Source organism: Natator depressus, chromosome 20 (assembly GCF_965152275.1).
Source record: "Natator depressus isolate rNatDep1 chromosome 20, rNatDep2.hap1, whole genome shotgun sequence".
Lineage (NCBI taxonomy): Eukaryota > Metazoa > Chordata > Testudines > Cheloniidae > Natator > Natator depressus.
Genome location: NC_134253.1, coordinates 618881 through 631029, shown reverse-complemented (window position 1 = coordinate 631029; position 12149 = coordinate 618881). Strand labels below are relative to the sequence as shown.

Sequence of the window (12149 nt, the reverse complement as noted above, 5' to 3'; positions counted from 1 at the left end):
TTGACAATGGTAAATATGTTGATAGTAATTAAAGAAAAATTACATTTAGGCTAAAAATTTAATCTTGTTTTTACAATTTTATCTCCAGGACAAATAGTATGACCCAGTTTAATTACAGAGTTATCAGAAGTGCAGTGTAAGTGTTAACAGACAGACTTATGTAAAGTACTGCAATTTTATGCCACAAATACTTTTGCTAGGGCAGTAATCATACAATAGTCAGGTGTATAAGAACTTTTTTTTAGTTCAGAGGTAACGGTTCTCAGGGTACACTGCAGCTCTCAACTCAGATTCATGGCATGGACACTATTGGGACGTTTATTTGCTTCTGCAACTGGATGAACTGCAAAAAGCCAAACTGGAGTGGAGAGCTGAACATGAGTAGGTTTGCCCCTTTGGACTCATTGCTGGATTCAAAAGGGTACCATACATGGTTATGATGGGGGAAGAGGCAAATCCAGCTCTGAACAGGAACAGCTAATGTCAAAGCCTTTGGTGGCCAGCCAGGTTCCTTAATCTAAATGTCAAGAGTCATTCACTTAGGGGATTCTTCCCTCTTACAATGAGAAAATATTTTTGGGTGAATTGGTTACATCTCTCAAGGCTCTCCCAAAATGAATCAAATTAGTTGTTAATCAGTTTGGAAGAGCCACTGTGCTCCCAAACTCAAGGAGACATCAGCGACTGATACTTAGTGCTGAATAACTAGTTATTTACAGGGACGTCGTAAGGATTAGATTGTATCCCCATCTATAGATTTGCCAACTAAGGCAGTGAAATAACTTGCCCAAGGCTACACAGCAAGTCAGCAGCAAAACTGTTATTAGAATCCAGGACTTCCTGACACCCAGCCCATGTTCATTCCGCTAACACACGCTTTTTCCTGTTATGCTGAACACACTCTCAGAAGCACCAGTAATGTCAAAGTTGGCCATTTCTATATGCTACCTATCAGGAAACAAGATTTGAGGGGACAAAAAGACCGTAGATTACAATTTGAATCCATGAGTCCCCTAGTCACAGAAATGTATGGATCAGAATACAGTTGATTAGAATCACACTAAACTAGACATATTTAAAAACGTAATTATTCAGCTTCTAGAAATTCAAGTTGAGGTGGAGGGAGGAGAAATCAAAATTACTGAGCTTTTCAGTATTAGAGAGAACTTCAGCCTTCTAGATTGAAAGTTCCAAAATGCCACTCTAAAAGTCTCTCTGCACTGCACATATTAACAATCCTTGATTAAATTCATATCACAAGACATTTGTGAATATTAATGCAAAATTACGTAAGTGGAGAAAACCAATCAAAGTTTCTAGAGTTGTGCTATGGTTCTCCCTCAGTGGACAAGGATTTAATATTTTCAGAACAATGCATCTAAAAAGTTAAGTAACTAGGATATGAAAAAAGCCTTTCAGAACTGTCTTCTCAACAGTCAGGAGAACAAAGTGAAGCTGCATTGCAAATCATTCCTGCCATACAAGGAAAGTGTGTAATAAAAAGGGGAGATTCTCTCAAGGAGGTCAGGGCTTGTCATAGGCAATTTATATGCTGTTACCCAGCTGATCTACACTAGCATTTAATTTGTATCAACAACAACTACACCGTTGTCCATTTCCTAATTTCTGTAGAGGATCTGTTAAAACCACATTCATATGGAGGCTCTGTACACTTTATAACTACCTAGCAGTATGACTGTGGAAATACTGTTATTTTAAAATATCCACGAGGGTCTTATTTCAAAATCTAGGAATTTAACATCAACTCTTTAGAAAAGTAAATTTTTAAGCTGCTTGTGTGTAAAGAATTCTCTCCCTCTGTTAGACCTGCCATACTCAATTAAGATACATCCTTCCACCTCTATGACAGGCAAATTAACCCTAAATATTTTGAGAATATATTCAGAGCTTTATATCTGAATTTTAACACTCCAGCCCGCAATGAAGAACTGTTATAAAGCATTCATGAGGAGGGGGTTTCAAGTACAGAACCATGACTTGTTTACAGATGGCTGTCAGAGCAGCACTTAATATAGCTGTTATAGATTTGGATTTATACAAGTTTACATTATAAACATTTATAAAAATTACCTAAACACACTGTATACTTGTTACAGGGGTAAATAATACATATTAAAATATTTTAAGCATGTATTTACATAACAGACCATAATTGGCCCAAAAGAGCTGTTACAATTTCTGCTGTCAGGTCTTATATGCTTCCAAAGTTTTGTTTTCTTAATCACGTAAGGGAAAAAACAAGAAATTCAACTATGCTCAAATGCTGTTAAAGGTGAGATGATAGAAAGATAGTTGCTTCTGAAACCTTGTCTCTCCCTCAGCCCACTGTGCCAGACAACTACAATAACTTCCAAATGGTTGGTGTTCTTGCATGCTTTAAGGCTTCTGCTTTTCAGCATTTATAAAGGCCGCAAACTCACCAACTATTTCGGGATGCTGTAATCTTGACTTGAAGATATTTCACTATATATGCACTAGAACAACATTCTCCTTGCTTCCTGTTGCCACTTTGTCCCTCTTGTTTTTTTTTGTTTTTTTTTTTTTTTAAATCACATGGCTGATTTCAGCCAACTCCCTTCCAGAATGATCAAATTCTTTCTGGTGAATGCCTCAAGGAAATCCAGGGCATTTTCCATATAAAGCCCATGTACACATTACATTTGCGGCTATAACTGTGGGCACACTGTGGAATAAATTAAGGATGGAGCCACAATCCCAGCAATAAATTTAATTATTTTTGTCAATCTGTGCCATAATCTTAGCTTTTCGTTTTTTAAAACACAAAGCTCTGTAATGAGAGGAAGCCGAGGCTGTCTCACAAGCGTACAAATTTCAGTTAAGCATTCTGGAGATGCAATGCAGTTTCTATCAAATTTTTATTTTATTTTTAATGTTTCAAAAGCTTAAATACTTCAACCTCATTTAGAAAGATGTGCCTTAAAAACATAGGCTTCTACATACTATGACATATTCTGGCCAGCAATAAAAGACTACATACATACTGAATTAAGAAAACTTTTGTAAGATTTGCATTTTCACATTAGTTGCCTAACCAAATTACAGTCCTCATCATTACTTAAGCCAATTTTCTATGTGAATTATGTATATTAATATTTACATTTTAAAAATATAGGCAAAATCCATTTTAAATTAAAGAAATATCTATACGAATAAGTAATTCTTACTTTCGGGGGGTTATTGGATTTGGTCATGGCACAATTTTAAATAAGCAGTGAGATCCCATGGAACGAACAGCTACAGTACAGTTGCAAAGTACATTATATACTGGGGAACTGCAGGACTGATGACTCTTTTCTTAATAAGTTTATTATCTTAAGTAAATAAACCCTCCCCTTATAGAATCATAAAACAGTATTAGATAAAAATACAAATATGTACAACAGATGAAAAAAGTAACACTACTGTAAAGGCCTTAGGAATTTTGTAGCTCACACACTTGTCAACTTTGCATTGTCTATAAAGCTAATGTTCAGTAAACTGTTACAAACATTTTCCATTGTCTACCATATTTCCACTTGACCCTCAGTTGTTGATGTGATCATAATCCCATAGGATGAAATGAAGGGAATACGGTGGCAATCACAAACTTGACATCAAGTATTAGTACTTTTCACCAGCTTCATTTCTATAGCCACCATTGATCATTTTAGTGGTCCTACAAAGTTTGTGAACATTATCCCCTCTAACCCATTACATGTTGTACGCCACATAGATGGGATCTAATTGATCAGCCAGGAAACTGTCGCGGAGATGCATCCGTTGTTTTTCTCCTCTGGAATTGATGGGAATAACTCCTGGATCCACCACCACCACAACTCCCACGATTAGGTAATGTTCTTCCAGAACCACGTTGGTAACTAGAGGGACTAAATCCAGGGCTTCCTGTTCACAGCCGCACAGCTCCACAACTACCACCAGCAAGTTGGTCCACGTGAACACAGCACTGAAATTTAATAAAAATATATACTTAATGCATACATTTTGTATAAACATGAAGTTACAAATCTTATTCCCCCTTCCCATATCTTCCTCTTTTGTTCAGGTCCCCAGATAGCACGATGACGTACAAACCCTACACGTACCAGAACTTTCCCTGTTTCATTACTTTTAGGTACCCAGTTCGTGGAAGGCAGCTCTAGCATAATGCATATATGATGCAGCATACGTTTGAACTCTTCACACTTATCTGTGAGCAGACTACGCATCCAGTATCTTAGCAAGGAGATGCTGGCAGGAGGAGGGAAAGTGTTGAGGAGCTGCATATTAAAGTTACACTTCTGACTTGGAACAGGATTCCCAGCCACAGTCCTTTCTACATTTGGGAACAACTGCTTCCATTTTCCTCTGCACAAATCCTGGATTATCCCATTGTTCACACAGCATAAGGCTCCCGGACAGTTTGTTCTCTTTCAGGCACATTAAGCTAGTGTTCTAGTTTACCATTCAGCAATGCTCCTGTGCGTTCGAGATACTGAAGTCTCTATGTCAATTGGATGATAACGGAGTCCCCTCAGCTCCAAAGTTTCATCCAGTGCTCCTACGACATACAGTGCATCATGGCGATCTGGGGTTGAGGGAATGAAAAATTGTACACACACATTTTAAAATGGGGGATGGAAAAAGATAAGTGATACTGTGAGTAAAGTATTACAAATTGTGATCTTGGTGTATTCCCTAGTGGCCAATCAAGTGGTAGAATTACAATAGCATTGACAAATGCCAGGTTTAAACTAGAAACTTTTGTTAGCATAATAATGTTAGTTAGGGGACTGATTCTTTACAATATTTTTATACCAGCGAAAATCCCTAGTGTAGACACAGTTATACTAGCAAAAACGTCCTTTTGATGGCACAAGCAGCGTCTCCACTAGGGGAGTTACCACTATAGCTGTACCAGCAAACCCTCTGTAGTGCAGACAAGGTCAAAGAGTTTGCTTCCTTCCCACCAGCATAACATGCTCCAGAGAATTGAAGCTATAAGAGGAAAATAGCCTGGAATAAAGGGATAGAAAAAAGTGCTACAGTCACAGACAAGACTCCTCCCCGAAATCACCTGTCCTTTGCCACAGCAGTGTCAGGGAACGATTCACTTACCCAGACCCGAGAAACAGGTCATGATAAATCATCCATGGTGCTAAATGCCAGGCTAGGTGTATGCCTTTCCTGAGGCTGGTGGGGGAGAGTAGGCCTCATAACTCTCTACAATGACACCTGTTCTCTAACCAGGGGTACAGTTAACTGAGGCCTGAAGAAAGCTCAGTTCATCCCTACTGGCCAACGAAGGGTCAGACACAGAACACACTAGGAAAATAAGGCATGGGTTTTTTGGACAGTGTTGTTCCAGCCTGGAAGACGTTGCAAAGTGCCAGATACCTGGTATTAGAGAAGGAATTAAAATCAATAGCAGCAGCTTTAGTGAGTGAGCAGGGGAGGCCTGGAGCAGATTCGCATTAACAGCAGAAACCATGGAAAATTCTCCATCTTCGCTAAAAAGAAGGAGAAAGGTGCACATTTTTCATCTTACCTCCACTGGCAGCTGTGAGCTCCGTCCGGCGAACAAAGCCAAGGTATCCAGTTCTAGCCCAAAGTGTCTGAGCAGCATCGCCAAAGCTCAGACGAGTGTTGAAATGATCAGCTTGAAGGGATTCATTATCATAGATGGTGTAGTAACCACTGGCCGTGTGGGGACTGTTCACCCAAATCTACAGAGGAGATAATACGGTTCTGAGACCCACACACCATGGAAATGGAGCCTTCTTCAAGCAAAAGGATTAAATGCATTGTACTTCACAAAGAAATCATTGAGGATTGAATTGTAAAAGGAAGTTCTCTTTATTGAAGATTTAGTTGGCACAGTAACTATTTGGCAGCTTAGCTCTGGGTGCCTAAAGAGCAGCCCAAAGGCCAAACACATCCTACAGAGTTTTAAAATGCACTTTCCAGCTGCCCTCCCCCTGTAATAGGAAGAGGATGGATAAACGGCAGGTTTTTATTGCTTGTGAATTCAAACAACAGTTTCTATTTATCAATCAAGACAGGTCTAACTACAATCAAATAATCAGAACAGAATGCAAGTTCAATTGCAAATTTGACGGTTTCTTTAGAATCCAACTGTCAGTTACAGTAATCCAGGTGCAATACTCCACAGCTAAATGAAATCTGCAATGGAGTTAACCTTCATTTCTAAAATTATTTCTCTTTCCTGAGTTTTGACATTAAACATAATGCCCACACACAAGCTCTAAATAGATTTAGATTTATTTAGATTTCTAAATACCCAGCAGCATTAACCCTTATGTATAAATAAACTCTGCCAACCAGCAGCCTTAAAATAATCAAATGGAGATAATATAGCTCAGCCAGCAGACAAAAACAGAGAGACTCCCAAAAAAGCAATTAAAGCAGCAGCTACCTCCCCAAGATGAGAATCTCCAACAGGCCCCTTGGTCTCAGGATTGACTATAATCACTTTGACTCCAGGCAAAATCTAAAGGACATAACAAGGAAAGTCGGTAAATCAATTCATGGACTTCTGCCTGTAAGTGTCCAAAATACAAAAGCAGTTAGTTCACCTCTTGATTTTTGTGAGCATAGGTTTCACCTTCTGTGTACAGCTCTATGTGCACATCTACACAATATATTAAGAACTAACTAATGTTACAGCAAGAATGCATTGATGACTCTCAAGGTCCAAGCAAATGAGGGATTCTGGGACTGTAAATTCAGGACATCAGGGGTTAACTCCCATTATGTTTGAGAGTTTGCATAATGAAGTCAGCCCAGACCACTTGGAAAAAAACTGTTTCTATTGCTGTTACCTCGTTTAAGCAGAGGACTAACAGCCACGGCACATCCCAACGCATGCTGCCAGCCAGGATACAACAGACTGCTTACAGAACTCTGATAAAGTGAACACAGTTACCGTAGAATAGAACCAACCCCCACTGCCCTCACCCTCACATTGTTTCAGTGCATTGCAATATGGAAACTGCAACTGAAGTTACAGCAAAGCTGCTATTAGAGTGAAAAAAAGACTTCAGTGTAAGTGGGTTTCTCTGCACCAGGGAGTTAGTTCAATGGTCATCTCTCCCACGCCATACTGCATGATTGGCTTAATACAGATGCCTCCCTGAACGGCAAGTTCACATATAAAATGTTTCTGAAGGACATAAACACACGTGGTCACATGCTCTGTGTGCCAAGCCATTAGGAAGGGGATGTGAAATTACCTTCCCAGATTCTGAAAGAAGCAGGCTCTGTGGAGCTCCCCTCTCTACCAAACGCACTCTGAAGGGAAAAAACATGATGAAAAGCAAGAACTTCATTTACCATCTACGAAGAAGGAATCTCATGGCCAACACAATATTCTCCAGGAGGTTATGTAGAGGATGAATAAATAAATAAATGTAAATACAATGTACCTGTCATGTCTTAAGGATTTCAGATCTACATACACTGTGGTAGGGTCAGGCCCAGAGGTTCCCTAAAAGATAACATTAAAGAACATGTTAATATTTTCTGTTTCTAATTATATGACAGTCACTGGTAATTAATATAAAGTGTAAAAACTATACAGAAGAACAGACAGTTATATGAATAAAACCCCCCACAAACAAACAACCACCTTCCTCCCCACCCCACTCCCCACACACAAAGAGCATTACTTTTTGGACACTGACTCCCATGAGATATTCTGGGAATTGTCCAAGCTGGGCTGTTTGATTATACAAATGCACTGTGTGTGTTTGGGCTACCTGGAGAAGTGCCCTCACTTCTCACCCACCCATGTTAGTCTCTCCGTCTCCTCCTCAAAGAACACCACACACAGGCCCTTCCTTTTAGGGTTTGTTTCTCTTTACTCTGTTTTCTAGTAACTCTTCAAAGAAAAAACTCAGAAAATACCAAACTGTTTCAAGTCTCGCTTTTTAAAAAAATCAAACAATGACAAGGCTGGTGCTCAAAGCCATTGCACTGACAAAGACAAGCTAATCCATGCCCATGCCAAGGCAGGAGCTCTCAAATGTTTCCTTATGCCTCATACAGATGCCAGAATTCATCTTCACATTTCCCACCCCGGCAGCTGCACCAGAGGGAGTGCTAGCATAGACAGGCTGCCAGCCGATATGTCTGTTCTGAATGCTCCAACCATCGCTCCTACCTGTGGAGTGGCAATGCTGGGAAACTGGAAAAAAAGTGCTGGAATAGATACAACCTTACAGTAGGCCACACCTTGAGAGAAATTATCCCATGGCACTACCCCTTGCATTCATGACTAACATCCCTGTGGCAACTGCAGTTATTGCTTACAGGGAAATGCGGAAGTTTGGAAGTATATCAGGTGTTTTTAGATTCTTTAATGCAATCTGGCAGCTGGAAACAAGGAGGCACTGCCTGCACTATGCGCCTTGGTGCTCTCCACAGAGCACCAGAGAGAGCTCAAACTCTGGTCTGAGAAGCGAAGTTAACAATTTAGCAGCATGTGTTGGTTATGAAGAGTTTGCCAATTCAGAGCTCAATGCAATCTGGAAACCTGGTGCCACTGACAACATAATGGTCTTCCACATTAAATATCCCTTTGATACCTGTAAACAGATAGCTACATTGACTCTTGACCCAAAGGTGGTGCTCACAGCACGGGATGACAGGCCAATGTCTTTGAAAAGCTTGGAGAAGGACTGAGTGAGAGAAATTCGTGGCCGCTCTTCTGCAACAACCACACAGGTCCGGACACAGGACAGATTAATTCCTCTTGCCTGCAGAAACATGATAAATGCAAACAATTGCTGCTCTGCCTCTGACAAACGAAGCAGAGTCCCACAGAAGACTGTTTGCCCCCTCCTCCACACTTAAACAGTGGGAGACAACAGCTCCAGAAGTGAAGGATACCTCCCCATTACTCCACTCATGATAAATGTACCTTACTGTGTCCCTGCTGGCAGGCTATCAAATGTGACTCTGATCAGGCAACCCAAAAAGCATAAATGGAATAATGGCATTTTAAATTCTGCTTCCTATCCAGCTATAAGGAATATAGCTTTCTGCATTTCTGTAGTACCTCATCCCTGAATTTAACTAAGCCTCACCACACCCCTGCTGGGTAGCTCAGGATCATCACTCCCATTTAGAAGATGAGGAAATGGAGGCACAAAAGGATGAAGTGACTTGCTGAAGGTCACACTGAGGCTACGGCAGAGCTGGGCACAGACCCCTCAGTTATGTGCTCTAACCACTGGAAGACATCACTGCTGCCTCATAATTAAAGAGCAATGGACAGCACTACCAGCTTTGCAGAGCTTCACAGTAACCTATGTGACTGGGGATATCATGCAAGGTATAAAACTTCAGAACATTTTGTACAGTCAGTGGTGCACAATTGAGTGGGGACTTTGTAGATGGAAGCACAAAGCCAGTTTTAGGAAAACAGATGCAAGAAGTAATCATAAACCTTTAGCATATTTATTTTTTCCTCCTGCTCTTCCAGAGAGTTGTGCGGCTGCTTAATGGATTGGCCAGCAGATATGCTGTATCTTCAGCTGGCCTAGAGCCCTGCAGCAGGCTGATGGTACCTAGCGGACTATTCATGCAGCATGATGCTGCGGCTACTGCCTCACCCTTCTAAGGTTTGTTCTAACAGTCATCTCCATTTGCTTTAGTACAAGACTGGATACCGACTTTTAAAATCAGTGTAAGATACTGACAAAGGTTCTTACCTTTAATATTTCGACCTGATTTCCAAGTCCCTTTGTGCACAACTCCATGACTGAATAGGAACAGAAAGTGTCCCTTATTTTGTACTGACTGACCGTGGAAAGCCAGAGGAAAAGATTGGATTCCAACTCCATAGGAGGAATTAAGATGGACTGGTGACCAGAATACACGCTGCCACAGAAGATTAGAGAGAAAAATTTTACTCTAGAAGCTGGTTAGCATTAAGTCTGTTTTTTGTTATTTTTGGTCACCAATACATAGGGATGTTAGGACCAAACGTAGGTAATGGGATTCCATGTCTGGGATAATTTGATGACAACACTAGTGCCCATCTCCTTTATAATGTGCAGCAACATTCTATTCGTAATAAAAACGCCTTGTAACTGAGAAGTGGTGCACACACTTCCCATTGCCAATGTGAAGGAGAAACGCAGGCTCTGCAAAATATATTCCATCATAATATGAAACCAACAAAGAAAAATGGGAGAAACTTTCTAGAGCTAGTAATCTCTTGCAGTGCATCTATACGTTACTAAGAGAAAAACAGTCACACTGGATAGATCTTAAAACCGGAAAGGAAGGGGGTCATGTTATTGAGCATCCAGAGCCAGATCCTGAGCTGGTATAAACTGGAATCATTCCACTGAAGACAATGGAGCTGTGTCAATTTATACCAGTTGAACATCTAGCCCTCCATTTCCGGTTTTAAAACCAATCAATACCTTACCCTTTTGTTTTCATTCCAGCTCATACCTGCAAAGGCACCAGAGCGTAAAGCCAAGTCCGCAGTAGGGATCAAGACAAATGGCAATCTGCCGAGAGGAATAGAGCTCACACTGGAGCTTTATTGCCCTGCAAAGAGCATTCACTGCTGCGTGGGACATCTGTAACAAAAGAAAGGGAGAGATACAGTGTTGAAATCCAAGAACATAGGAATAGGATTTGTCTGAGTCAGCTGGTACGGTGAGATATGGGCTTGGTTTCCTAACAATGCTACGCCACAAATTAACTACCCTTATCGCACATGGTGAGTGCAAAACATTGTAGAATCTTCCACACAAAGCTCTGTTTATCTTAGATCATTAAAGCATGTTATAAAAGGAGCAGCAGCTTCAGTTTCTCACTGTACACCTCCCACAGCATCTGAGCCCAGCCAGCACCCCACACCAGAGCCTAAGGGCGAAGTTTTTACTCCTGTTTTTTTTCACACCCTCTTCTCTGTTACCAACTGCCAGAGCTACTCTCTGCTTTCAGCGGAGGCCAGTGAATGCTGTTCCAATAGTTCACTGTTAGCCGAGACTGCAGAGCGATACCATCATCATTCCCTGTTCACCTAAATATGCGATTCTCCATCAGCCTGCACACCTGAAATCCTGAGGCTGCTTCTGACCTCAGTCTTCCTGCATGGCAGCACAATGCAGAGCTGCTTTACCAGCCTGAAGCCAGACTGCATTTTTTGGATCTGCCAATACATAGCTTTACTCTCCCAGTTTATTAACTGGGACAAGTGATCTTTAAATCAAATCACAAGAGCCACTAAAAAAGGAAAAAAAGTTTCAGCCAAACAAAGACTATACGAGACCTTCTTTCCCAGCAAGTGTTCCTGTACCTTCACTCCCGTAAGCATGCCTGTCGTGGACACACTAAAATCTAGGTATGCCAACATCTCTGGTGTGGGTGGTTTATAGAGCTGAGGTAGCCGCTTCCTGGGCAAGTCATCTGTGTGGGTAAGAAACAAAGTCTTATGATTCTGTTGTTTCTGAATTGGGATTCTTAGGGATGGTGGAATTTTCAATGACTAGGATGATATGAATGCGGGAGAAAAGCAAGCCTTCTTGATAATTAACTGTGGAATTACCTTCCACAAGAGTGACCAACATGTCTCGCTGCTTTCAGGAGAAAGTGCAAGGGCCATTTCTGGGTCAAAGCTTTCCCATTAAAAAAATCTGTCTGCTCTTGGAAACGAGGAGAAAAGAGAATCTAGCTGTGTGTGAGAACCCTATTCATTTGGACTGTAAGGTACTCTGATACCACTCTGAGGAGTAAAGGGTGGGGAGAATTCAATCGATTTTGTGAGGCACTGCATCAAATACGTAAATGCTATCAAGATATTACACTTGTCATGTGCCATTCAGTGCTTGTCCTCTCTTCTTCTGAAGCTGCCAGACGGGGTCAAGTCAGTGCTAACTATGACATGGATACCTGTTCTGAGGCCACTAACTCCACTAACATCAACTGAACTTTAAATTTTACCCCCATGCTATAATTCTACATGGGGCTCAGCTCTGCACAAGGAACAATTAGAGTTTCCAGGGTCAACCATGGGTCAGATTACAAGGAAATCCCAGCCTTGTCTCTAAACACTCTTTGTTCAAATTAATTCAAGAACATTCAACATT

At 40.9% G+C, this 12149-nt stretch overlaps 1 protein-coding gene across 3 annotated transcripts in view; it reads right to left on the bottom strand.

Moving 5' to 3' along the window:
- Positions 1-2539: 2539 nt before the first annotated feature.
- The window catches only part of DIP2B (disco interacting protein 2 homolog B), a 124535-nt gene continuing 114925 nt past the window's right edge, over positions 2540-12149 (bottom strand). For all 3 annotated transcript variants that reach the window (XM_074935782.1, XM_074935783.1, XM_074935784.1), the window contains 10 exons: positions 11360-11469; positions 10504-10634; positions 9753-9921; positions 8625-8795; positions 7464-7525; positions 7272-7329; positions 6455-6529; positions 5567-5744; positions 4483-4606; positions 2540-3985 (listed from right to left, as the gene is read on the bottom strand). In XM_074935782.1, coding sequence (XP_074791883.1) covers positions 3733-3985; positions 4483-4606; positions 5567-5744; positions 6455-6529; positions 7272-7329; positions 7464-7525; positions 8625-8795; positions 9753-9921; positions 10504-10634; positions 11360-11469 — 1331 coding nt within the window. In that variant the 3' untranslated portion in view covers positions 2540-3732. The remainder of the gene's footprint in view (positions 3986-4482; positions 4607-5566; positions 5745-6454; positions 6530-7271; positions 7330-7463; positions 7526-8624; positions 8796-9752; positions 9922-10503; positions 10635-11359; positions 11470-12149) is intronic.